At 39.0% G+C, this 26,380-nt stretch overlaps 2 protein-coding genes across 4 annotated transcripts in view; both read right to left on the minus strand.

Moving 5' to 3' along the window:
* ANXA7 (annexin A7) overlaps positions 1–18,812 on the minus strand; it is a 32,148-nt gene extending 13,336 nt beyond the window's left edge. Inside the window, exons 1-6 of one of the 3 annotated variants that reach the window (XM_049645237.1) lie at positions 18,704–18,812; positions 8,089–8,143; positions 6,120–6,324; positions 5,323–5,436; positions 4,249–4,313; positions 3,772–3,837 (exon numbers count right to left, since the gene is read on the minus strand). In XM_049645237.1, the coding sequence (XP_049501194.1) occupies positions 3,772–3,837; positions 4,249–4,313; positions 5,323–5,436; positions 6,120–6,324; positions 8,089–8,142 (504 nt within the window). In that variant the 5' untranslated portion in view covers position 8,143; positions 18,704–18,812. Of the gene's footprint in view, positions 1–3,771; positions 3,838–4,248; positions 4,314–5,322; positions 5,437–6,119; positions 6,325–8,088; positions 8,144–13,364; positions 13,385–18,703 lie in introns of those variants that run through there. The other 2 variants (XM_049645238.1, XM_049645239.1) reach the window with 2 other exon arrangements.
* Positions 18,813–19,299: 487 nt separating this feature from the next.
* The window catches only part of PPP3CB (protein phosphatase 3 catalytic subunit beta), a 76,400-nt gene continuing 69,319 nt past the window's right edge, over positions 19,300–26,380 (minus strand). The window contains exon 18 of the mRNA XM_049645235.1: positions 19,300–25,895. Coding sequence (XP_049501192.1) covers positions 25,676–25,895 — 220 coding nt within the window. The 3' untranslated portion in view covers positions 19,300–25,675. The remainder of the gene's footprint in view (positions 25,896–26,380) is intronic.

Raw genomic sequence — 26,380 nt, forward strand, 5'->3', positions numbered from 1 at the left:
CTCTCCCTCTCTCTCTGCCCCTCCCCTGCTCATGTTCTCTCTCTAAATAAATAAATAAACTTAAAAAAATTAAATAAAACATAAAAATACAAATCTATGGGGAAACTTAAAAATCACTATGACATATCCCACAGTAATAACTGTTTCCAGAGAGAATCATCAATGGATGCTAAAATTAGTGAGTAAAAGTGAGATGAGAACCAAGATATTTACATAGTTTGCACCTGGCAAACACAAGTGATCAAAATTAATCATTGTCAATAACAGAATAAGTCAACAATAAGTGCCTCCTGATACAATAATGCACTGGAGATCCAAGACCATTTCTGTGGTACCCCTGTCAAAATGGCCAAACCTGAATTTAATCATGAGGAAGTATCAGACAAACCCAAACTAAGGAATTTTCTCAAAATAACTGGTAGTACTCTTCAAAAGTGTCAAGGTCATAAACAAAAAAGACTGAAGAATTGTGTCAAGTTAAAGGAAACTTAAGAGAGGTGCCTGACTGGCTCAGTCGGTAGAGCATGTGATTCTTGATCTCAGGGTTGTGAGTTCGAGCACCACACTGGGCATAGAGATTACTAAAACAAATGAAATGAAATCAAAATTAATATTAAAAAAACAAGTAAACTTAAGAGACATGACAACAAATGCAATGTTTCATCCTGGATTTGATCCTGAACCAGAAAAGGACATTAATGGGATAATTGGTAACACCTGAATAAGATCTATAGTTTGGGTAATAGTATTACATCAATGTTATTTCTTGATTTTGATCATTTTATTGTGTTTATATAAGAAGTTAACACTGGAGGATCTGGGTAAAGGATATTCAGGAATTCTATAATTTTTATAACTTTTTTGTAAGTCCAAAATTATTTCAAAATTAAAAAAAATTTTTAAATATACAGCTAGGAAACAATAGTTTTCTTTTTTCTTTTAATGTTTATTTGAGAGAGAGAGAGAGAAGCAGTGTGTGTGTGAGTGAGACAGAGAGAGAGAGAGACAGAGAGAGAGAGAGAGAGAGAGAGAGAGAGAGAATCCCAAGCAGGTTCTGTGCTGTCAACGCAGAGCCTGATGGGAGACTCAGTATCACAAATCATGACATCATGACCTGAGCCGCAATCAAGAGTCAGACACTTAACCGAATGAGCCACCCAGGTACCCCTTCAATAGTTTTCTTAAACTATTCAAATCAGGGCTTAAGAGAGATGGGATGAAGTGAGATGATATCCCACTACATTCTTTTAACTGAATTTTAATAATATATTTATTTAACCCATTATCTCTAAAATATCATTTAAAGATGCATTCAACACCACTCCAAAATGTAAAATGATTCAATTGCTTTTTAGGCAACTGAAACTGCATTTAATGTTATTTATACCCATTGAATATAGCAATATGCCAGCAACTGCAGGGCAAAGTAAATGGGGAGAAGAGAACCAGACCATCTTTTAGGCCTAAACATTTTTAGGGTCAATAATTTCTCCCACTTACCAATACTCTCACACCAATGTTTTCTTCTAACAACCATCCTGCACTATGAAGCTTCCTTCTAAGCCAAGAATGTAAGCAGAGAACTAACAAATGACAAATATTTGTATAGTGGTTTAAAAAAAAAAATTCTACTTGTAGCTTTACATGAGCTTTATGGTACCAAGAAACTAAGGTTTCCTTCATTAAAATCCTAAGTAGGGCAAAAGCCTTTGTTTACAATACACTGGACTAGACAGTAAGAGAAACTAATCCTCAAAATCTATGATTTGATGATCCTCATCTTCTGTCATCCTCTTCTTTTTTGATTTTTTAAATGTTTATTCATTTTTGAGAGACAGAGAGAACAGAGAATGAGTTGGGGAAAGGCAGAGAGAGAGAGAGAGAGAGAGAGAGAGAGAGAGAGAGAGAGAGAGAGAATCCAAAGCAGGCTCCAGGCTCTGAGCTGTCAGCACAGAGCCCGATGCCAGGCTCGAACTCACTGACGGTGAGATCATGACCTGAGCTGAAGTTGGACACTCAACCAACTGAGCCACCCAGGCGTCCCATCTCTTCTTTCTTAAAAAACAAACAAAAACTACTCATTTTTCATCTTTAGGAAAAAATGGATTTGTTTCATTCTTTGTTGAAAGTCTAAGTTTGCAATGAATCTTTATCAAAAATACTGTCATCTTCCAGGCACTATATTGAATTAAAAGATATCAGGGTCCATGTTCCAGAGGTCAAAACTCAAACTAGGGAAGATTTCTCAGCACAACAAAGCCCACACTGCAATCAAAAGTTCTACCCTTTGACACCCATTTGATACCAACCTTCCTACTGAAAAACAAAATTGAGTCAATCAGGGAAGTCACCTGTCCCAAATGCCCAACTAAGACAAAAATTTTCATCTTCCTACACACATTATATACTCACACACCACCATCCACCAGAGGACTTTCAGTGATAGGAAGCTTACTCCTCTCAAGGGAGCCTGTTCCATTTCCATCTAAAAGATCTTCCAAAATTTACCACTCTGTTAAGTTCCACTTATTGGTTTTAGTTCTATCTTAAGGTAGTAATTGTTACACATGAGTTGCATGTGTATGTATATTTCATTTTTAGTGTTTTAGGTTTGAAAAATTTTTAATTTTTTTTTCTTTTTTTTTTTTTTTTAACTTTACAGCCAAGTTAGTTAGCATACAGTGCAACCATATCTCAGGAGTAGATTCCTTAATGCCCTCTACCCATTTAGCCCATTCCCCTCCCACAACTCCTCCAGCAATCCTCTGTTTGTTCCCTATATTTAAGTCTCTTGTTTTTGTCCCTCTCCCTGTTATTATATTATTTTTGCTTCCCTTCCTTATGTTCATCTGTTTTGTATCTTAAAGTCCTCATATGAGTGAAGTCATATGATATTTGTCTTTCTCTGACTAATTTCACTTAGCACAATACCCTCTAGTTCCATCCACGTAGTTGCAAATGACATGAAAATCTTTTTTTATACTTAGTCATAAAATCCATGTCTCTCAAACTATGTGCATGCTTAAGCTAAAATAAAATCAAAAATTCTCATACATGATTAAAATAACTATAGATATATAATATGATTAACAATCAACTTCAACAATAAAAAAAAAAAAAGATTGAAGGCAATTCCCTATGTGCTTTGGAGGAATATCATTTATAGTACCAGCAAAGCAGCATTATGTAACAGGGAGACCATTGGTCTGGGAGTCAGAAGAACTAGAGCTAGTCTCAGCTTAGTCTTTTACTAGGTGTGTGGTCTTGGACAAATTTCTTAATCTGGAACTCAAATTCCTCAAATCAAGAAAGTAAGCCAGAAAATAGCTAAAGTGTTTCTCTTTCAATACTTTAATCCCTCTCCCAGCTCAGCTTTAAAAAAGCTTGGTAATGCTAGATCTTTATGATTAAAGAGGATGGAAATAAATAAGAAAATCAAGCTAAAGATAAGCATAAAAGCATACTGCTTGTGTTCCTTGTAACTTGCATAAGATATAAAATTAAACTTAATATTAAAATAAGGGGCTATACAGAGATGAGACAAACATTTGATACATAGGAGACCTAGGGCTATTGAGAAATCAATTCAACAAATATTAATTGACTACTATGGTTAAAGCCCTACCAAGCACTACAGAGACATAATGGTAAGACAGATACAGTGGAATCCTTGAGGAAGGTGTGAGAGACCAATACACGAGAAATCAGAAAGTAAAGAAGGTACATACAGGCACATACAGTAATTAGCAAACACTAGAAAACCTTACTCACTTCAGTGTTATAATCCAAAGAAACAGGAGAGAAAACAGGATAGGAAGGAAAAGATTCTGTATTGATCTGAAAAAAGAGTGGAAAGTTATAAACGTAAAAACAGAAAACAAAACCACACTTTATCAAAAACTGCCCAAAACAGCCATTACTTAGTCACTCAAGTTCATATTTGTTAACTACAAGTGAGGGAAGAACTAAAACCAATGCCAAGAACCCAAGTGAATCTCTGTGAAAAAGTTAGGAGTATCATCACCTGTGAGAAGAGACCTATGCTTGTCTTATTAAAGTCATCAGGACACCACTTAAAGCAGATGGACCAAAGACAGCATCAAGTCTACCAGACACAAAGAGCAGAATCTTAAGTGACTATAACGGACCATATCCTCTGCTTCAGGGAAATGTCAGCAAAGCAGTGGTGCCCTTCTTTGGTGTTATCCAATGAAATTGGACTAAGTTTAAAAACAGGAGTAGAAATACCTGACTTGGGTAAGGACCTTGTCCTCCAGGATATTGAGAAGGCACCTGTCCTCCAGGAAAGCCACCTACATGTTAAAAAAAAAAAAAAAAAAAAAAGTACAGTAAACAGATCTCATAGGATTTAACTTTTCAAAACAGCATTGACTATTATGAATATAGAAACATGAGAACATTCACACCATGTTATTCAGTAGGGTAATTTTTTAAGATTATAATTCACTAAACCTAAAACCAACTTTGGTCACAGGAACCTTTTAAAATATTCCATGTCCTACACAGTTTCCTAACAAATAATACCTTTTTTTTTTTTTTAAATACTTGAACCAAACTAAATTTTGATTCCATCTAGAAAGGATGCCAGGGCATAGTTCTGAGGGTTTAGGAGTGGTATAGGTGTGAGCTGGGAAGCTCCTGAAGGTTTTGGTTTTTTGCCTTTGGAACAGATTTTTTGTAACTCAAAAAGTGGGTCTTTATTTCCATCTTACTGATTAAACTTTTCCACCAAATTAATGCATTTCATGAAATCATGCATTTCATTTTATTTTTTACCATTTTATTTAATTTAGTTTTTAAATTTACATCCAAGTTAGTTAGCATATAGTGCACAATTTCAGGAGTAAATTCCTTAATTCCCCTTACTCATTTAGCCCAACCCCCCCTCCCACAACCCCTCCAGCAACCCTCTGTTTGTTCTCCATATTTAAGAGTCTCTCATGTTTTGTCCCCCTCCCTGTTTTTATAATATTTTTGCTTCCCTTCCCTTATGTTCATCTGTTTTGTATCTTAAAGTCTTCATATGAGTGAAGTCATATATTTGTCTTTCTCTAATTTGGCTTAGCATAATACCCTCTAGTTTCAGCCACGTAGTTGCAAATGAAACCATGTATTTTAAATTATTTCTCTCTTTCTCTCTCTGCCCCATTCCCCCACTCATGAATGCTAAAATTAAAAAAAAAAAAATTATAAAAGTACTTAGTATAAAGTTTACTAAAGACTATCCCAAACATAACTAAGTTCTCTCAGTGGCAACTGAAAATTTTAAGTAGCACACTATTGTTTTTCTCTGGTACCTACCAGGTAGTGGGACCTGGGGTAGACCACTACCGTAAGACTGTGAGGGTGGCTGTGGATAGCTGGAAAAGCCTGCTCCACCTGGTGGGGGGGCTCCAAACCCTTGGCCTGGAGGAACTAGAATAAAAGAATAAATACAGTGACAGTTCTCATGATTGAAGAGTAAACTTTAGGAAAATATCTACTAATATCCACTAAGAAAAGTGGAAAAAATATGCAATTAATGCTATAACAGCAGTCTCTTTTGGTCTAAATTCAACTTATCAATTCTTTTCCGTTATGAAACAAATTAAAAAATTTTTACTTCATTCACCTGCCTAACTAACTTATAGTAACAAAAATGCTAAGCTTTTTGGCCTTCACACAAAGCTGTCCTAAAGGTCACAATTATGCTAAGTGAAATATCATAATCAATTCTTAAGATTACAAATAATCAAGTAAACTGCTATATATTGGTCCTTTATTACCATGAGATTTATTCTAATTCTTTTCACAACAGAATTTTTGAGAATGTTTCCAGCTTTCATGCCCCCAAGAACCTTTATCTTGCCAGCTAGGTTTATGGTCTTTGGTAGAGAGTAGGCTAAGAGCATCTCTGACCTCATATAAAACAAGCAAGAATGAAATGGATGAGAGAGAGAGAGAGAGAGAGAGAGAGAGAGAGAGGGGGGGGGTAGAGAGAGAGAGGTAGAGAGAGAGAGGTAGAGAGAGAGAGGTAGAGAGAGAGGTAGAGAGAGAGAGAGAAGGAAAAATGATACAGCAATCCCAAATCATCACTAATGCCACAACCCACTACTCACCTCCAGGATAGGATGGAGCTCCCCCTGGTGGTGGGGCACCAGGATAGCCTCCAGGGGTTGGATAGCCTGCAGTGGCAGGGTAGCCTCCAGCTCCTGGGTAGCCACTACTTGGGGCTGGTGGGTAGGCACCTCCTCCCACTGGAGGAAAGCCAGTAGGATAAGGATACTGACCCGGAGGGGGAAAAGTTGACTCCTGACCTGCAGGCTGACAAACCAGAAAACTTTTCATATGAATGTGACCAAAACAAACAAACAAACAAACAAACAAACAAACAAACAAACTGAAATAACTGTTAAGGTCTAAATTTTCTTTTACATAGTAAAAGTCACATTAAAAGTCTTGGTATCTTGTACTAGTTTACCTGTATGCTAGTTTGTCAAAACACTTGCTTTTCAGAACTCAGTTACATTCAATTCTACCTGTGTCAGGCAAGACGGATCTGTTTCTCTATTTGGGAGTAAGAACGAGACTCTTCAGAAACCTCAAGGCTTCAGGAAAAACTATCAAAGCTCATTAGTTCCTTCATTTTCCTAATACCTGGAAATATTAGAAAGACGTATAGCTCTCTGCCCTAAAGAGAATTCCTGGCTCTTTTGCGACACACCTGGGCCTGTTACATAGTAGGAACAAAAAAGTGACCTGAGTTACCATGGGGTGTGACATTTGGAGCCCAGTTCAGACTAGAAAATGTCTAAGAGTGGCAGAGATTGTTACACGTTCACTAAACTTTCTCGCCTGGCCACAAAGCTAGACTACCTTTCCCAGACCCCTCTGCAGTTAAAGTAGGACCATATGACTGAATACTGGTGAATGAACAGAGACAGAAGTGATGTACACCACTTCCAATCTGGCCCCTAAAAACCTCCTGCCCAATCCTACACACTCTCTCTTCCTCTTTCCCTTTATCTGCCAGCTGGAAGCAGAGAATCCAGTGGAGGAATCCAAGACACTAGAGGATGATAAAGCCAACATGTGGAAGGAGCCTAGTAACCTGAAAGACTACATGGAATAAAGCCTCCTTGATACCCCACCCCACCACCCACCTGCCACTGACTTCTAGGAGACTAAAGAAAACAAGTTTTTATTGTGTTAAGTCACTTGGATGTTGGGGTTGTCTGTTTCAGAAATTAGTCTATAATAACTGAAATGGTAACCAGAGTCCAGTTGAGTATATAGGGAGCTAGGAACATATTCATAATTCTCTTCTCTCCTATGATAAATTCAGGAGAGCTATATATTCATTTTACGTAAGGATACTTACATTAACATTAATCTGCATAGACCTCTCTTTCTATTCTCCCATTGTTAGAAAGAAGCCCTATACACTTATGAATATAAAACTGAAATGCATAATTCTTACTTAAATGCCTCAGCTAGGAGTTTAGTCCTCATAGTATAGACGTCAACAAGGCAGAACTTAGTAGCACATTTAAAAAATGTACTCCAAATACTAAAAGTGTCAGAACTGCAAATACAGGGACCTCTAATCCACTGCAATTTGTTACCTCTGAGTCAAGCCCTTAATTATTTTAAACCTTCTAATACAAAGGTTAAAAACCAGTGACTCACGGAATGGATTTAGCTTACATACATACTTTATTGGCCATACAACATTTAACATTAAAAAAAATTAATTTCCCATTTTAAAAAATTGGGGCAATTTCACATCAAATCCGTATTTCTGGCTTTACTTGAAGAAATGGAATATCTAGCAACATTGAGTCTGCATTGCAGCATGGCGACATTGGGCTGAAGCTGAGTAGCTGCTGGCTTTCCATAAATGAGGCAAGTACACTCTCGTTCCCTCCCACCTCCTGCCTTCACACACTTATTCTACTCGGTAGCTCTGGGCAACTGAGTTTATGACCCCTGTTCTAGCATATGTGTAAGATCTGTCATGGGCTAGTCCTATACAACACCTGTTCCAAGTACATGAGCTATTTTACTATTTTAAGTGGCAATACTTACAGGATATCCAGGGAAAGGTGGGTAGCCTGTTGGGGGATAGCCTGGGTATGACATTCTGTAACAATAAAAAATGTCCTCTGTAATTTTTTATAAGGGTTAAGTCCTTAGAAGATACATATCATCAAGGGTTTTATACAAAATCTATCTTCTTTCAAGAGTCTGTCAGGCATTCAACATGTGAATATTAGAGGTATAAGCAAAGTTTATAAAATACTTTTTCATCTCCCCATTCATACCAATGGAGTCAGCATAGCATAGTAAATGTTCCAACTTCATCCTCCCCATACAATTTTTGTCATATCTTAATACTACCAGCACTATTATTTATGGAATATTTATGGAATATCTATAAGCCAATTAATTTTTCACTTAAATCTATTTTATATCACTTCCATATGTGGAAAACTTGCAATAGTTTCTGGCCACAAAGAGAAGGTAACATTAAAATGTAAAGATTAAAATAAATGCTTTCCAAATGCCATAGAAATCCCTTTATTTGGTGATATAACATTATGGGAAACAATGGTTAAGAGTTAACATTCATATCCACACACACCTTTTTTATAAACTTTTGATTAAGTTTCAAACTTAAAAGTAAAGAGTATAAGAAACCCCAAAGACTCAACACTCAGCTCTAGTAATTACGAATTCACGGCCAATTTTGTTTTTTCAATACACTCATTCATTCCCCATCACTCCACTGGATTATTTTGAAGCAAATCCCAGACATTCTACCATTTTAGCCTATACATACTTCAGTATATATCTCTAAAAACATTTTTTCTTAACAGGACTATTTTAAAAATATAACCATAATATCAATGTGTCAGTGTTCAAATTTCCAATTATCTTTTAAATATTTATTGCTTTTTATTTTGTACTTGTTTATTATAGAAAACCCGAAAGATTTTAGAGAGAACAGTGTTAGATTGAACTATGTGGCATTAATGAAATTCAACTGTTTTAACATACAAATTTCTTGTGGCTCAACCTAACATAATGTTCACATAACTTCATGTTCAGTTTCAACAACTGTCAAGTCACAGGTAATCCTAGTTCATTTGTACCCCAACCACTATCCTTCCTAGATCATTTAAAGCAAATCCCCAAACATATCCCTTTACTCACAAGTATGTCAATATACTATCTGTAAAAAGAGAAGGACTCTTTTAAACCATAGTCATTTACCAATATTTTATCTTAAAAATTTAATAATTTTCTAATATCATCAAGTATTCAGTGTTCAAATTTGCCCAAATATCTCAAAATATTTTTTACAATTTGGCTGTTCAAATCAGTATACAACTATGGTCCGTATATTCTAGTGACTTGGTGTGTCTCTTAAATGTCTCTAGTCTATAAGCCTCCTCATTTTTTTCAGTGCAGTTTATTTGTTGAAGGAACCAGAGAATTTGTCCTGAAATATCCCTCTATCTGGATTTGCCAACTGATTCTCCATAATAATCTTTAAAAGTTATTTCCTAAAAATTTATAGTCAGATCTAGAAGCTTGATCAGATTCAGATTCCTTTTTTGGCACAAATACTCAAAAATACTGTTTTGTTTCTGTCAGGAAACACCTAACGATCAGATGTCCCTCTTTTTTGTGGCTGATAATCAATGTGTGGATCTAATTCTATCATTTTTTCTTCATTAATTATCTGGAATTCTTAAGAAATTTCCCTTCAGCAACTGTATGGTTTTCCTGAAATAGTTATATAGACTGTACTTTTTCTCTTCATTTACCAGTTTTCAAAATGAATTGGTTCCATAGCATAACAAGATGACTAATAAATTTTGAAGTATCAATATGAATTCAAGAACATAAACATATCTGATATATTTCAATCCATTGCAGTTATTATTCTTATTAATGTTCAATTTCTCCCATCTTTGGCCAAGAAGAGCTTTTTTTTTTTTTTTTCAAGTAGGCACCACACCCAGCACAGATCCCAACATGGGACTTGAACTCACGACCCTGAGATCAAAACCTGAGCTGAGATCAAGAGTCAGATGCTTAACTGACTGAGGCACCCAAGCCCCTAAGGGAAGCCTTTAATATTGCCTGACACATTGTTTTGACACAATCTCCCAGACATTTTGGGTAACTTCCTTGCCATTTTATATCACATGATATTCCAGGCTCATTTTGTATTTTTCTTGCCTCAGACCTAATCTACTCTCCAAGGAGCCCTGATCAGTTTTCATGGTAAATGACTGATGCTTAGAAATTACAACCGGAGTACTAGCAATGTTTACTGCTAGTAGTTGATCATTGTTTCTCTACGCCTTTTCAGTATGGGACAGGGTAATATTTTAAAAAAACAAAACATTCATATTGATATTTCCAGTTCAATTTTAGAATTATAGGGTTTTTAATTTAACATTTTATATTTATATATATTTTCCCTTACACTGAACTTCTTAGTTCCTAATGACAATAACATACTACCTACTTTATCCTACTGTATAAATTCTATATAAACTCATAAGAGTTTCAGAATAATAATAACTATAGTATGCTGAATAGCTGCTTTCCAATAGATATTCCCAGATTTTGAGTATCACCTTATCTTGCAAAAATGATGTGATTAAATTACAGACCTTGGGGGAGATTATCTAGAGTATCTAGGTGGGCCCTAAACGTAATAATATGTATCCTTGTAAAAAGGAGGTAGAGGGAATTGAGCAGAAGGGAAGGCAATGTGACTATGGAGGCAGATACTAGAAAACACTGGCAGCCATCAGAAACTGGAAGAGTCAAGGAATAGATTCTTCCCTAGAGCCTCCTGGAGAGTGCAACCTTACTAACACCTCGACTTCAGCCCAGAGACACTGATTTAGGACTTTTGGCTTTCAGCAGCCACAGGAAATTAATACAAATACCCATATTGCTACAACATGATTGCTAAAAACAATTAAAAATTCTTTTTTGCAGGGCACCTGGGTGGTACAGTCGGTTAAGTGCCTGACTCCTGATCTCAGCTCAGGTCATGATCTCACAGTTCACTGAGTTCGAGCCCTGCATAGGGCTCTGCACTGATGGCATGGAGCCTGCTTGCGATTCTGTTTCTGCTTCTCTCTGCCCCCCACATCCCCGCTTGTGCACACGTCTTTCTCCCTCTCTCAAAATAAAAAATTTTTTTTTTTGCAATTTGGGGTGGGGGTGTCTCTGGGTGTCTTAGTCCATATGGGCTGCTATAACAAAACACCTGAAATTTTATTGCTTACGTTCCAGGGGCTGGAAGTCAAAGATCAAACCGCCAACATGATCAAATTCTCTGGTGAGGGCCCTCTTCCTGGTTCATAGCTGGTGCTTTCTCCCTATGTCCTGACGTGGCAGAAGGGGAAGGGATCCTTCTGGAGCCTCATTTATAAGGCATTAATCCCATTCATAAGGGCTCTGCCTTCATTACATTAGCACTTCCCAAAGGCCTCACCTCCAAATACTGTCATCTTTAGGGGAAACACATTCAGAGCATTACACTGGGATACACCCCACTATGAATGCACGGTCAAATTACTGTGTTTTAAAGATAGTTAAAATGATTCCTATAGAGTTAGGCTACCAATGTGATACCTATTTGGTCCACCTGTTTCACTGTGCTTTTAATTTTTAAAGATTACTTTGGGGGCACCTGGCTGGCTCAGTCAGTAGAGCATGCCACTCTTGACCTCAGGGCCAATCATTCAAGCCCCACAGTGGGTATGGAGCCTATCCAAAAAAAAAAAAAAAAAAAAAAATGTGTTTAAGTTTCATTTTATAATTGCATAAAATATTTTCTTGGTCCCAAGTCAAATCAATAAAACAAGATATATTCAGAAAGATATTAGCTTCTATCCCTGCTCATTCCCTCTTCCTATATGTAACCATTATTTTTATGGCTTATACATCTATTGTGTTTTTTTAAATACATAAGCTGATACGTATATATTTATATCCCCACTCCTTTCTTAGATAAAATTTAGCCAATACATATACTGTTTCTTCACTTGGCTTTTTTCTTTTCACTCATAGCAGTATATAGTCTTCATTCCTTTTTACAACTACATAGTATTTCACTTTGTGGACTTTCCATAGTTTACTTAATAGCAAACATCTGAGTTGTTTCTAGTCTTTTACAAACAGTGCTACAACGAATAGCCTTGTGTATCTCTCTACATATTTTGCCAATATTTGCCAATATATTTATTTATCCAATTTTATTAGACTAATTTTATCTTTTAACGGTTTATTTATTTTTGAGAGAGAGAAAGAGACAAGAGTGGGAGAGGGGCAGAGACAGAGGGGGACAGAGAATCTGAAGCTGGCTCTGAGCTGATAGCGGACAGTCCAATGTGGGGCTCAAACTAATAAACCATGAGATCATGACCTGAGTCAAAGTCGGATGCTTAACCAACTGAGCCACCCGGGCACCCAAGACTTAGACTAATTTTAAAATTAGTATACATTCTCTAATTGGGGGAAAAGAAAATAAGGTGGGGTGGCAGAATGCAGCCAATCTGGGATTAAAGAGGCAATCATACATTATGTATTCTCTGATAATATATGGTAATCAAGATTTGATAGTATTCTGATCAGCAAACATGACGGGGGAAATATCTTTTGCAAACTGCAGTCTGCACCAGAGAGTTTGAAAGTTATTTTCTTCAAAAGGAACTCATTTCTATTTGGAAATGCAAACAATAACTTGAACATCTGATGATGTTAAGAAATTATTACATCTTTAGGTCTGATAATGGTATTATGATTTTTGTAAAGCATCTGCTTTTTTAGAGATATACACTGAATATTTATAGACAAAATATGTCTAGGAATCACTTCAAAATCATATAAAAGGGTTATGCAGGAGTATAGATGAAACTAGATGAGTTGATCATTTATACAAGTATGTGGGTATTCAATACACTCTTCTGTCCAGTTGTGCGTTCAAAATTTTTCCATAATAAAGTTTTTGGTTTTTTTTAGAAGACCGTTCATGTAGGGGTACCTGGGTGGCTCAGTCAGTTAAGCCTCCAACTTCGGCTCAGGTCATGATCTCACGGTTCGTGAGTTCAAGCCCCACGTCAGGCTGTGCTGACAGCTCAGAGCCTGGAGACTGCTTCAGATTCTGTGTCTCCCTCTCTCTCTGTCCCTCCTCCACTAGCGCTCTCTCTCTCTCTCAAAAATAAATAGACATTTAAAAAAATTTTTAAAGACCACTCATGTAAAACAAACGCAGCCAACGTGAACCCAAAAACCACAAATATATATGTATATATGTATAGTGTAAGTACCTTTTGCAATTGAAGAAAACACTACCAACCTAAAAGAAATGCAAATAAATAGAGGGAAAAACAAATATTCAAAACAGTACCATTTCATAGCCTGATCATATCTAAAACACTGGGGCACATGGGTGACTTAACCATAAGCATCTGACTCTTGCTTTCAGCTCAGGTCATGATCCCACAGTGTGTGGGATTAAACCCCATGTCGGGCTCTGCACTGACAGTGAGGAAGGTGCTTGGGATTCTCTGTCTCCCTCTCCCTCTGCCACTCCCCCACTCATGTGCATGCACAAGCTTTCTTTCTCTCTCTAAATAAATAAATAATCTTAAAAAAAAAGATTCATTCATGTTGTCACAAATTGCAAGATTTCCTTCTTAAAAAAATACCTAGGGGTGCCTGGATGGCTCAGTCAGTTAAGCATCTGACTCTTGGTTTCGGTTCAGGTCATGATCTCAGAGTTCTTGAGCTCGAGCCCCACACCGGGCTCTGTGGTGACAGCTCAAAACCTGCTTGGGATTTTCTGTCTCTCTCTCTCTCTGCCCCTCCCCCACTTGTGCTCCCGCCCAAAAAATAAATATTTATTTATATCTAAAAAACTATTGGTCAAATATAATAATATACCTGGCAAATATATTTATATAAAATCATTTAGCATCTACCATAAAACACTGTACTAAGATTGGAGACTAACAGAATTACCAAAGGTTTAAACTAAGTTTTAAACGGTGATGGATAGGGGCACCTGGGTGGCACAGTCGGTTAAGCATCCAACTCTTGCTTTGGGCTAAGGTCATGATCTTATAGTTTGTGAGTTTGAGCCTTGCATCGGGCTCTGCTCTGACAGCATGGAGCCTGCCTGGGATTCTCTCTCTTCCCCTATCTCTGCCCCTCCTTGCTCTCAAAATCAATAAACTTTAAATAAATAAATAAATAAATAAATAAATAAATAAAATGGTGATGATACATTGGTAGGGAAGCTGAACAGCAATGTCATATGCAAGGCAAAAGATAGTATATAATTTAAGATAGACAATCATCAAAACACAATGAAACATAGACAAAGAGGCCAGTTAAGAGGTCTTCGGTATTGGTCTGGAATTAAATATTCATCATTCTCCACCAGATCAATCCTAATATCCCATACCTAACCAAGAAAATATCTTAACTATAGAGAACAAACTGATGGTTACTGGAGGGGAGTTGAGTGGATGGATGGGTTAAATAGGTGATGGGTATTGCAGAGGGCACTTGTGATGAGCGCCAGGTACTGTGATGAATCTCTAAATTCTACACCTGAAACTAATATTGCACTATACGTTGATTAGCTGGAATTTAAATAAAAACTTGGAAAAAGAAAAATAAATAAATAAATAAAAACTTGGGGAAAAAATCCTGTATCTGTCACTAGTACCACTACTTAAATTACCTATTACTAAGTACAGTAAGTAACCCAACACTTTTCTTTTTTTCCTTTGCAATGCTTCTCCTATTCTACTCATCATTTCTATTCTCATGGCCATATCCTTAGACCAGGTTTTCATCATGCCTATTTTAGTAAAATTACTTTTCTATTTATCTTGCATATACTCTCACAGTTATAATTTCCTGGGCACCATCACTAGATGAATTTTCCTAAAATGCTCCTCTTTCAGCATATCACTCTTCAGGTCAAACCTCCTCAAAGACTACTGCTAGAGTATCACACGAAAATGTATAGGCCTGAAATTCAGTTCCCCTTAGTACTGGCTCTAATTTATCTATTCATTTTATCTCTTAACAATACCTAACCTCCAATGAGACATCTCTACCACTTAAACCATTCCCAATGTGCCTTTGGTTAAGCCACTGTTATTAAATGACTTGGCCCTCATGCCTGGGTTCGCTCACCTTTCCTGACTTATCCAGCTCAAATCTTCTGTCCCTTTTTTTAATGTGTATTTATTTTTGAGACAGAGTGCAAGTAAGGGAGGGGTACAGAGGGAGACACAGAATCTGAAGAAGGCTCCAGGCGCTGAGCTGCCAGCACACAGCCTGATGTGGGGCTCAAACTCAAGAGCCATGAGATCATGACCTGAGCCAAAGTCAGACACTCAACCAACTGAGCCACCCAGGTGCCTCTAATCTCTCCCTTCTTTGAACAATGTACAAGATAAAGTAGTACTTCTTAAACTTCATTATGTATGTAAATGACCTGAGGATCTTGTTAAAATGCAGACTCTGTTTCAGTAGTTCTGAGATGGGGCATGAGATTCTGCATTTCTTTTTTTTTTTTTTTTAATTTTTTTTTTAACGTTTTTATTTATTTTTGAGACAGAGAGAGACAGAGCATGAACGGGGGAGGGTCAGAGAGAGAGAGGGAGACACAGAATCTGAAACAGGCTCCAGGCTCTGAGCTGTCAGCACAGAGCCTGACGCGGGGCCTGAACTCACGAACCGCGAGATCATGACCTGAGCCGAAGTCGGACGCTTAACTGACTGAGCCACCCAGGCGCCCCAAGATTCTGCATTTCTAACTAGGCTTTTCAGGTGATACTGATGCTGCTGGTCTCTGAATCATATTTTGGTACCAGAACATTTTGGTATTTCTGGATCTACCAAATAATTTGCACACTTTTCAATGTGTTTTGGCTCTTCTCCCCATTATGGCTGTAAACGATTATCCATTTCTTTTACATCAAGACCCTAAACAAATCCAATTCAACATAATGAAATCCCATTATGTAATAAGTACTGTCCTAGGTGCTGATAGAAAGATGAGGGAGAAAAGTATCCTGCCTTTTGAGTACACAGTATATTGGGGCACCTGAGTGGCTCAGCTGGTTGAGCAGCCGACTTTGGGTCAGGTTATGATCTCACAGTTCATGAGTTCAAGCCCCAAATTGGGCTCACTGCTCTCAGCTCAGAGCCTGCTTCAGATCCTCTTCACTTCCCCCCTCTGCCCCTCCCCTGCTCGTGTGCTCTAAAATGAACAAACATTAAAAATAAAGTGAATACACAGTACAGGAAAATGAGATAATAAATTTAAGTTATTGTAGTGTTCTTTATAACATAAGCACAAGAAGCTAAAAACACCAAATTGAGAATGAATAGGCATATATTGAGTCAAAGTTACAATAATAAAGATAATAAGAAGACTGATCCAGTCAGTTCTAAAATAATCATTTGGAATCCAAAGACCCAGTTGTAAAAATAGGAACAGGAGTATGGTTGGTATAAGGAGTAAAAGAGGGACAACAGCATCTTACAAATAATCAGATGGACCAAGGGCAAAAGAGGTCAGTGTCAAAAGAAAGGGGGAAAAATCTGATAATAGTTTATGAGAAAATTAATAATTTTAAAGGCAACAAGTAGTTACAGTAACAAAGACTACATAAGTAACTTAAATTTCTAAATCTCAAGAACTGTCCCAGTGACAAAATCCCAGTTCTACATTATTTTTCTTTTTTAGTACTTATTTTGCGAGAGCGTGCACGAAAGCAGGGGAAGGGCAGAGAGAGAGAATCCCAAGAGAACCTGACTCGGAGCTCGAACTCACGAACCTTCAGATGATGGCCTAAGCCAAAATCAAGAGTCAGACAGGAGCACCTGGGTGGCTCAGTTGGTTGGGTGTCTGACTTTAGCTCAGGCCAGGATCTCATGGTTTATGAGTCTGAGCCCTGTGTCAGGCTCTGTGCTGACAGCTCAGAGCCTGGAGCCTGCTTCAGATTCTGTCTCCTTCTCTCTCTCTCTCTCTCTCTCTCTCTCTCTCTGCCCCTCCCCCACTCGCACTCTGGGTCTCTCTCTCAAAATAAATACACATTTAAAAAAAAAAAAAGTCAGGCACTTAACTGACTGAGCCACCTAGGCGCCCCATGGAAACTTAATTTTCAACGTACCTTTACCCCTTTTGGAGTCGTGCATGTATCATCTATTCAAAAGCTAGATTTAAAAAGCTTTTGTAAAAACTTAAACCCTATGGTGACTCAACAAATTACTCATTTTGCCCAAGGAATGGTAAACAAGAGTTCTTACTTCCTTTTTATCATTCTCCATCAGCAACTACTTTTAAAAGACTAGAAATCATTCTTGGTTCTCCAGACCATCTCCACCCAGTGAGTCAGCTACTAAAAGGGGTGGGTCTCACTACAGGAGTCTCAAGATGGCATCAAGCCCAGGAACACAAGAGGCAGCTGTTGCAGATTTGTGAAACAAATACAGAACAGGAAGGGCAAATGAAGATGGCCAACAGGAGATACTACAATTTTCCAAAACCTGCCTTTTGGTCGGGAAGGACTAATTAAATCAGTCAGCAAGGGCCACTGGATATAGAACTAGGGTCATGGCCAACCATGACTTCTGGTCGGGAAGGACTAATTAAATCAGTCAGCAAGGGCTATATCACTGGATATAGAACTAGGGTCATGGCCAACCATGACTTCCTGGACAAGGTAGGCAGCCATCACCAGTGAGGAATAAAAAGCAGCTTAAGTTTGAAGTGGCTAAAATTCTCTCTTCTACCGATCTAGTGCTTGAGACTCCTTACCTGCCTGAAAGGTGACTCATTAAGCTCTAATTAGGACAGATTACTTTATCAGATCAGCTCCCCACCTGATAGAAGATACTAGCGAGTTTAAAGGTTGGACGACTTTTCCTTTGTTACTTTATGGTGGACATCAGCCATCTCCCTATGTATAGGAAGTGTTGGCTCAGGACGGGCTATTAATCAGCATACTTGATGCTGTTCAGGGAATAGAAATCAAATCTGGAAAGCTATTTCCTAGAATAGTTTCCAAGAATTATAAACCCGAGCCAATGTACAATTTTAGGCGTAGGCCCTGTCCTACGGTTCACTAAGCACAGTACAAATTTCCCAAGTTTCCCTAAATTTGCTGTGTCACCGCAAAGTCTAGTCACTAGCCAGACAGCTTTCGGTATTTCTCGCTGGCTTTCCTACTCAGCCTTCCTTGAGGTGGCTTCAGCAGGGTCATCCTCTGGCTTCCCTCCCTCCACCTGTAGTCACCTGCCTGCGTGCAGGGTGTCACTAGTCCCTCTAATCTCGGGACAGCCGAGTGGCACAGAGGACGGTGAAAGGTCCTCCCGTCTTCCCGCCAGGCTGGCTGGCTGGCCGCCTAGCCTATCCCACCCCAAAGCGCCTCCGCCCGAACACCCCACCGGGCAGCCCAGGTCCGGAGACACAGACGCCGAGACGCCCGCCACCCGGGAGGCCCACAGGCACCCCCACCGAGCCCTACCGCGGGGATACACGCGGGACCCCGCCACCTCCCGCACGGCAAGCCCCAGAGCGGGCCTGACCGACGTGACCCGGGGGACAGGGGCAGGAAGGGTAGGGGGCGCCATCGCTCACCTGACCCGGGGGAGCAGCGTTACAGCCCAACACTGGTCGCCAGCAAGATGGAGCCGGGGGCGGGGCCAGGAAGGCGGAGCGCAGCGGCCACCGCCCCAGCCCGTTACGGGCGCTGCGGCGGCCGGGAACGCCCCCGGAGCAGGAGGGGCGGTGCCTCGGCTCAGCCTGGCTCGCGCTGTCGCTTAGTCCGCACCTCCCAGCTCCACCTGCGGGAAGAGACGCTCCCTTAAGGTGGACCAGCCGGTTTTATCACTTTACTCGGTCCCAAGGACCATCCCCAATCCCATTGGCGCTTTCTCAAATCACAGCACTTTTGAGGAATCCCGGAGCCTTTTCAGTGACGGGCGGCTGAGAAGGGCCGCGAATGGGAGGCCAGGTGCAGCCTCTCCGCTTCTGATATACCGTCCTCCCTGGGACCTTCTAAGGATAAAGACCGTGTCTTTTATTAGATCCCTATGAAATCAATTAATATTTATTGGGGATTCTGTCTAGATAGAACTCGAGATATATTAATCAAAACAACTCCAGATGGGTTGTTAGGTGATTCTAGACTACCCTCACACTAGAGCCCTAACATCTAACACAAATAACTCGCATTAAACATTTGAGGTGATTTCAAGGGCTCAGACCAATATCTTAAACTCATTAAGAAAGTTTATTCCCGATGCAACACCAGTCAGTTACCTTTCACAGTGGTTCGCAAAGTATGGTCCCTACACCAGTAGCAGTAAACTTCTTAGAAATGCAGATTTGGGGCTCCACCTTAGATCTACTGAGTCAGACTCTTAAGAGCAGAGCCCAGCAATTTGTTTAACAAGCCCTCCAGGTGGGCACCCTTAAGTTTGAGCACCATCAACTTACTACTCTTCAGGCTTTTCTACCCAAAAGCTTCCTCATAAGGGTGGGATAGGGTGAATTAAATTTTAAGTGGGAACAGCAAAATATACTTAGCCCCAAAACATCAGTGAAGTGAGGTCCTTGAGGAAGGTCACTGCCAAATTTAAACAAAACTGCACAACACTCTGGGTATCCAGCATTCATTCCCCAGTTCCTATCAGTCTCCCTACTTGACAAATAATGGGCCTCTCTGTCCAATCTGCCCACATAGACATCCGGATTTTAAGTGTTCCCTAAGAAGACGGTCCTTGCTTTTTTTTTTCTTAATATTTATTTTGAGAGCGAGAGAGAGCACACAAACAGGGAAGGAGCAGAGAGAGAATCCCAAAGAGACTCTATGTTACCAGTGCAGAGCCTGATACAGGGCTCCAACCCATGAAGTGTGAGATCATGACCTGAGCCAAAACTAAGAGTTGGGCACTTATACTGACTGAGCCACCCAGGTGCCCCAGACTGTCTGTACTCTTCTTTGTCCCACACTATTCCCATGATGATTTCATCCCCACCTCTCCTTCTGCCTTAACTATCACCCTAAGAGGATATTTTTCAAATCTACTTCCAGCCCATTTTCCTGAGCTATAAGCCCAAATATCCAATAGCCTGTTCAGACCCTACCACATTTCCCACTTCATCCTTTCAACTTGTCCTTCCTTCCTGACACACAGTACCTCTAGGATCAAAGAGCTCTTCCTCATACTTCCTCTGCCTAGAAAGTACTACCTGCCTTTTAACAATTATTAATCTATTAAGATTCAATTCAAAGATCGCATGCCTCCTTCCTGCTTCAAAAAACTTCCTGACCTCATCCTTTTCCTTACTTTCCCTTAGGTAAGCAATTACTCCCTTTTTTGTGCCCAAATAGACCTTATCTAGATGTCCACTGTGGTATATTGAACAGCGGAGTCACAGCATGAGCATGTAATTTACTTGTATTCAACCGCATAAACTTAACAAAAACAAGTGCCCCTATCTGGCTCAGTTGGAAGAGCAAGTGACTCTTGATCTTGGGGTTTAAGTTCAAAACCTGTTGGGTGTAGAGATTACCTAAAAATATAATCTTAAAAAAAAAAAATTAGCAGCAACGAAACAACTCTGAAGGTCATTATAGGGACCAGAGTTCATGTGAAATAGGGGCCAGTATGTTTCCCCTAATGTGAATATTCCACTGTGTAGAGTCTAATATTTAAATAAATTTTTTGTACAGTTAAAGCAGTAATTTTTGTCTCCCAGGAGACATTTGGCAATGTCTGGATACGTTTTTGATTGTCACAACCAGAGGAGGCAAGGTGTTACCAATATCTAATGGGTAGAGATCAGGGATACTACTAAACATTCTACAATGCACTAGGCAGCCCCCTTCAACAAAGGATTATTCCATCCCAAAAGTCAATAGTGCTGAGATTAAGAAACTCTTGAACTAAAATGTTTTTTCTAAAGAATAAATTGGGTCATGTCATTCCCTTGATTATAAAACCCAAACTCTTGGCCATGGTCCGAAACGCCCTATATAGTCTGGCTCCTGCCTACCTCTCTGATCTCATCCGTCTTCAACTTCTTTCTCAATCATTAAACTCTAGTCAAAGTGGCCTTATGTCCAGGAAAACATACCAGGTTTGTGCACAAACACATCAGAGATTCTTACGATCTTCACATTTATTGCTTCTACTAGGAATGTTCTCCACTGCATCATCTCAAATGTCATCCATCTCCTCAGAGAGGTGGGTATTGCCTGAACGTTGTGGCATTAGTAGTCACCATTGCCACCAACACCACCATCAGTTACACACTATTATATTTTCTTTGTATCACTTAAAAGAATCTGAAATTTTGTATGTCTATCGTTTGCCCTCCCTACTAGAATGTAAGCTCATTGAGAATAGGAATATCTCTAGAGTCTAGTAATAAATGTTCAATAAATATTTGACTACAACAGGGCTCTCCAAACCCAAGCCAACATTTGATCTGGTGATCAAATAAGCAGAGATTAATGTCCAATACTAGAGGCAAAAATGGCTCTGATAGACCTGCTGAGATGAGGATGTGGCAGAATCCAATGTAGTGCTATTCTAAGGGATTTTCAATACAATTTTAAAAATGCAAATTTGGGAGGCTCCTGGGAGGCTCAGTTGGTTGAGCGTCCAACTCTTGATTTCAGCTCAGGTCATAATCTCACCCTTCATGCAATCAAGCACCGTGCCAGGCTCACTCTGACCAGCATGGAGTCTGCTGAATTCTCTCTCTCTCTAGAATTCTCTCTCTCTCTCCCTTGCTCTCTGTCCCTCCCCTGCTAGCATGCACACTTGCTTGCTCACTTTCTCAAAGTAAATAAACTTTTAAAAATGCAATTTTTTTTCATTTCATTTGCTGAGTTAGAAAATACAACTCTATTATATTGCTCTTGCTTATGTCAGTCTTCTATTAAACTGTAAACACTCTAAGGGCAGAAGCCATTTTAGATTTCTCAGCATTTAGCATGAAGCTAGGCATTTAGACTTTTATGCACTATCACCCCAGCTAGTAAGTTGGAAATTTTTGTCTCATTTATTACTGTGTGGTTTCTGTCTCCTGAGGTGATTCTGATAGATATAACACACTTCATCCATCACCATCAGTAACCAAACCCTATAGATTTTACTTTCATGCTTTATCTATAAAATGTCACTATTTACTTGTTAGAAATTACCTCTTCCTTTCCATGCCTACTATCACCTCAGTGGCACCTGCATTATCTCCTCTCATGATGTATCCAACTGGTTTTTCCTTGTCAAATCAGTACTCATACAGTATTGCTAACTCAATCTGTTTGTTACTGTGTAAAATTAAAGTGGTATGGATTCAACAATGGCTACCATTTATTAAGTATGAACCATGTGCTAGGGCATTGTGTTAAGCACTTAGCAAATTTTTTATATTCTCTAAGATTAAAAAAATGCTTTTGGTAACAGCTTTATGGAGATATAATTCGCTCATGTAAAGTGTCCAATTCAATGGTTTCTAATATATTCGCAGAGCTGTACCATCACCACAATCAATTTTAGAACATTTATATCACCCGCAAAATAAAATCCATACCTTTTAGCCATTACCCCGATACCCTCATCCTGCTCATCTGTATGCTGCCACTAATCTACTTTGTCTTCATAGATTTGACTACTCTAGACATTTCTTATAAATGCACTCATATACCATACGGTCTTTGTGACTTTCACTTAACATGAACATCAATGAACATGTTTTCAAGGTTCATCTACATTGTAGCATGAATAAGTACTTCATTCCTTTCTAAGCCCAAACATTTCATTACATGGACACACATTTTATTTACCCATTCATAAATTGATGGACATTTGGATTTTTATCTTTTGGCTATTATGAATAATGCTGCTATGGCAGTTTGTATACATGGTTTCATTTCTCATGGGTACATACCAAGGAGCAGAATTACAGGATCAAATGGTAACTCAAAATTTAACTTCTTGGGAAGTTACTGCCAGACTGTTTTCCAAAATAGCTGCACCATTTTGTATCCCCACCATAAGTGTATAAGGGTTACAATTTCTCTACATCACAACACTTGTTATTTTTCTTTTTTATTACTGCCATTCTAGTGGATGAAGTGCCATTTCATTATGGTTTTGACTTGTATTTCCTGATAACTAAAGATGTTAAGCATATTTTCATGTGTTTACAGATCATTTGTATATATTCTTTGGAGAAATATTTATTTGGATCATTTGTCCATTTTTTTTTTTAATTTTTGAGGGAGGGAGAGAGAGAGAGAGAGAAAGAGAGAGAGGCAGGGGAGGGGCAGAAAGAGAGGGAGACTGAGGACCCAAAGCAGGCTCCACGCTGATAGCAGAGAGCCCAAAGCAGGGCTCAAACTCATGAACCGTGAGATCATGACCTGAGCCAAAGTCAGACATTTAACCCACTGAGCCACCTAGGTGCCCCTGCCCATTTTTTAATTGGGTTATTCTTTTATTGAGTTGTAACCTTTATATATATTCTGGATATTAGTCCATTATCAGATATATGATTTATGAATATTTTCTCCCATTCTTTACACTTTTTTGATGGTGCCTTTTTCACTAGTTTTTAATTTTAATAAAGTCCAATTTATCTATTTTTATTTTGGTCGGTTATACGTTTGGTGTCATATTTAAGAAACCATTGCCCAATCCAACTTCATTAAGATTTACCCCTATGTTTTTTTCTAAGAATTGTACAGTTTTAGTGATTTATATCTTCGATACAATTTGAGTTAATTTTTTTATGTTGTGTGTGTGTGGAGAGGGCGTCCAACTTCATTCTTCTGCATGTGGAATCCAGTTGTTCCAGCACTGTCTGTTAAAAAGTCTGTTCTTTTCCCATTGGATTGTTTTGTCACTCTTGTCAAAAATCAACTGATCATAAATGTTAAGAATTTCTTGCTTCTCAATTCTATTTCATTGATCCATATATCTATCCTAGGCCAGTACTCCACTGTCTTGATTACTACTGCTTTGTAGAATTTTGCAATTGGAATGTGTGAGTCTTCCAATTTTGTAAACATTTTCATTTAACTCTTAATGTAACTTAATACTAGGCATCATCCCAATTTTACAGATGAGGAAATTAAGGAAACTTAGAGAAGTTTAGCTTTCCCACAGACACAAACATATTTGGTAGTTGCTCCAGGATTCATACTCAGATCTATGTAAATCTAAAACTGACCAGTAAGCTATGCTCCTTCTATAATCTGGTCTCAATATACCTTCCAGACTAAATTTATACTAATCCCCCAATGTACCCTAAAATATCTCCTATTCTTTTCTGCTTAACTCTTATTCCTGTTGTTCCTTCCATCTGAAATGACCTGCCCTCCATTTGTTTAATAAAATTCTACTTCACAAGAGCTTCACTATTCACTTAGTGATCTCTCTTTTCACTCTATTACCTTAGGAGTACAGGCCTCTCTCATGGTTCTTATTCCATATCACATCTTATGATAGAGATTATCTATGTATATGTATTACTTCCCTTCCTAGGTTAAAAATAAGGTCTCACCTTTGTAACTCTCCAAAGCTGTAATGCAGTACCTTTCACACGGTAGGTACTAACTTCATACTGTGAATGAATATGTGAATTCTAATATTACCCCTCGCAGAGTGGGCAATAAGAATGTATATGCATGTGTTAGGGCTGGGGGTGGGAGGCTGAGGTCATGGCAAGGTCGTAGGAATGAATATTTAAGGAAAATCCTCATCTTGAGAATGATAAGAGAAGGATGGCATGAGATGGGAAGTGGCAGAGTAGCAGGCCCAGAGAGCTGGTGTTAACAACTCTTTTGGCAAAAGAGAAACCTCAAGTCTTGAGGTATTGTGAGTAGACAAGTAATACTTGCCAGTGAATAGGAAAAAGGATACAACAAGAAGCCCCAAACTGAGTTTATTATGGTATAGACTAGGTAATAACAAATAACTCCAGTACATTCAACTAAAGCCTGAGATACCCTGGGATATTTAAATATAACACCAAGCAAAAAGCTACTCTAGGGTGAGAAGAGCCCAATAGAAAAGAAGAAAATAAGATATTTATCTAGAAAAAGCCAGGAAATAGAACAACATACCAATCCTCACAACTTCTCCCACGTTCCCAACCGCTTCTCTGACTTGCCCATTCGTGTACCCCTTCAAGTCGTTAACACCTCTCCATTTTTTAGCCAAGATTTCTGGATAACAAGAAAGTCTTTTCCAAAAGAATAAGGTGCCATTCTTCTCCTTTACACCATCTGATTCAAGGTAAAACTTTCTCACAAAGGAAACTATTAGGAATTCTAGGCTGGAAAGACATACCAGGGCCTCTTGCCATGTATTAAATCTAGAATCCTGTCTCTAGAAGCTATTTATGGCTAACCTCTTAGAAATGAGTCACATCACACAGAACTCCCATTCAGCTGAGAATCTTTACCTGGACAAGTGAATGAGGTTTAGGACATAGTGGATTTCAAAGTCAGCAACAGCCTGACATCAGCAGAGTAATTTCATTACAACCTCCCCATTTTCTAGAAATCCAGTCAGGATCTGGGTCAGCTATTTAAACTCCACCATCTACTTTTTCTTCCAGTTGCCTCCTATCCAACTGGCAGGAACTTCCAAGAAAGATGATATAATAGGCATTGCAGTATACTGGCTGCTTGTTGGGGTTGGAATAGGCCTGTTCAGGTTTGAGGGATGCAAAAGGGTTAGCTCCATAGGCGGTGATGTTTGTATCCAAGTCCACCAGAATCTGTAATGAGGCTGCCAATTCCTGATGGCTATGGGAGACAGATAAAAAAAAAATAATAATAAAAAAATGCTGTGCTAATTATGAGAAACATAGGAGAGAAATTTCTCAGAACTTGATGCTTCTGTACTCATTAATCCCCAAAATTACCTAAGGCTGGTTTAGGCGAGGGGATATCCCTTCCTACCAAATGTCTCACTAATCACCTGATTAACTAGCATAGGACTTGGTTCTAAGGGGATTAGAAAGCCAAGTGTGGAAAGGAAGAAAATCCTCACCAGAAGATAGAAGATGAGCAAAGGGGAGAGAAATGAGCTCATCTATATAAAGAGAGGTGTTGAGGGGCGCCTGGGTGGCTCAGTCAGTTAAGCATCTGACTTTCACTCAGGTCATGATCTCACGGTTCGTGAATTCAAGCCCCACATCGGACTCTGTGCTGACAGCTCAGAGCTCAGAGCCTGGAGCCTGCTTCGGACTCTGTGTCTCCCTCTCTCTCTGCCCCCCCCCCTCCCACGC

Source organism: Panthera uncia, chromosome D2, assembly GCF_023721935.1.
Source record: "Panthera uncia isolate 11264 chromosome D2, Puncia_PCG_1.0, whole genome shotgun sequence".
Lineage (NCBI taxonomy): Eukaryota > Metazoa > Chordata > Mammalia > Carnivora > Felidae > Panthera > Panthera uncia.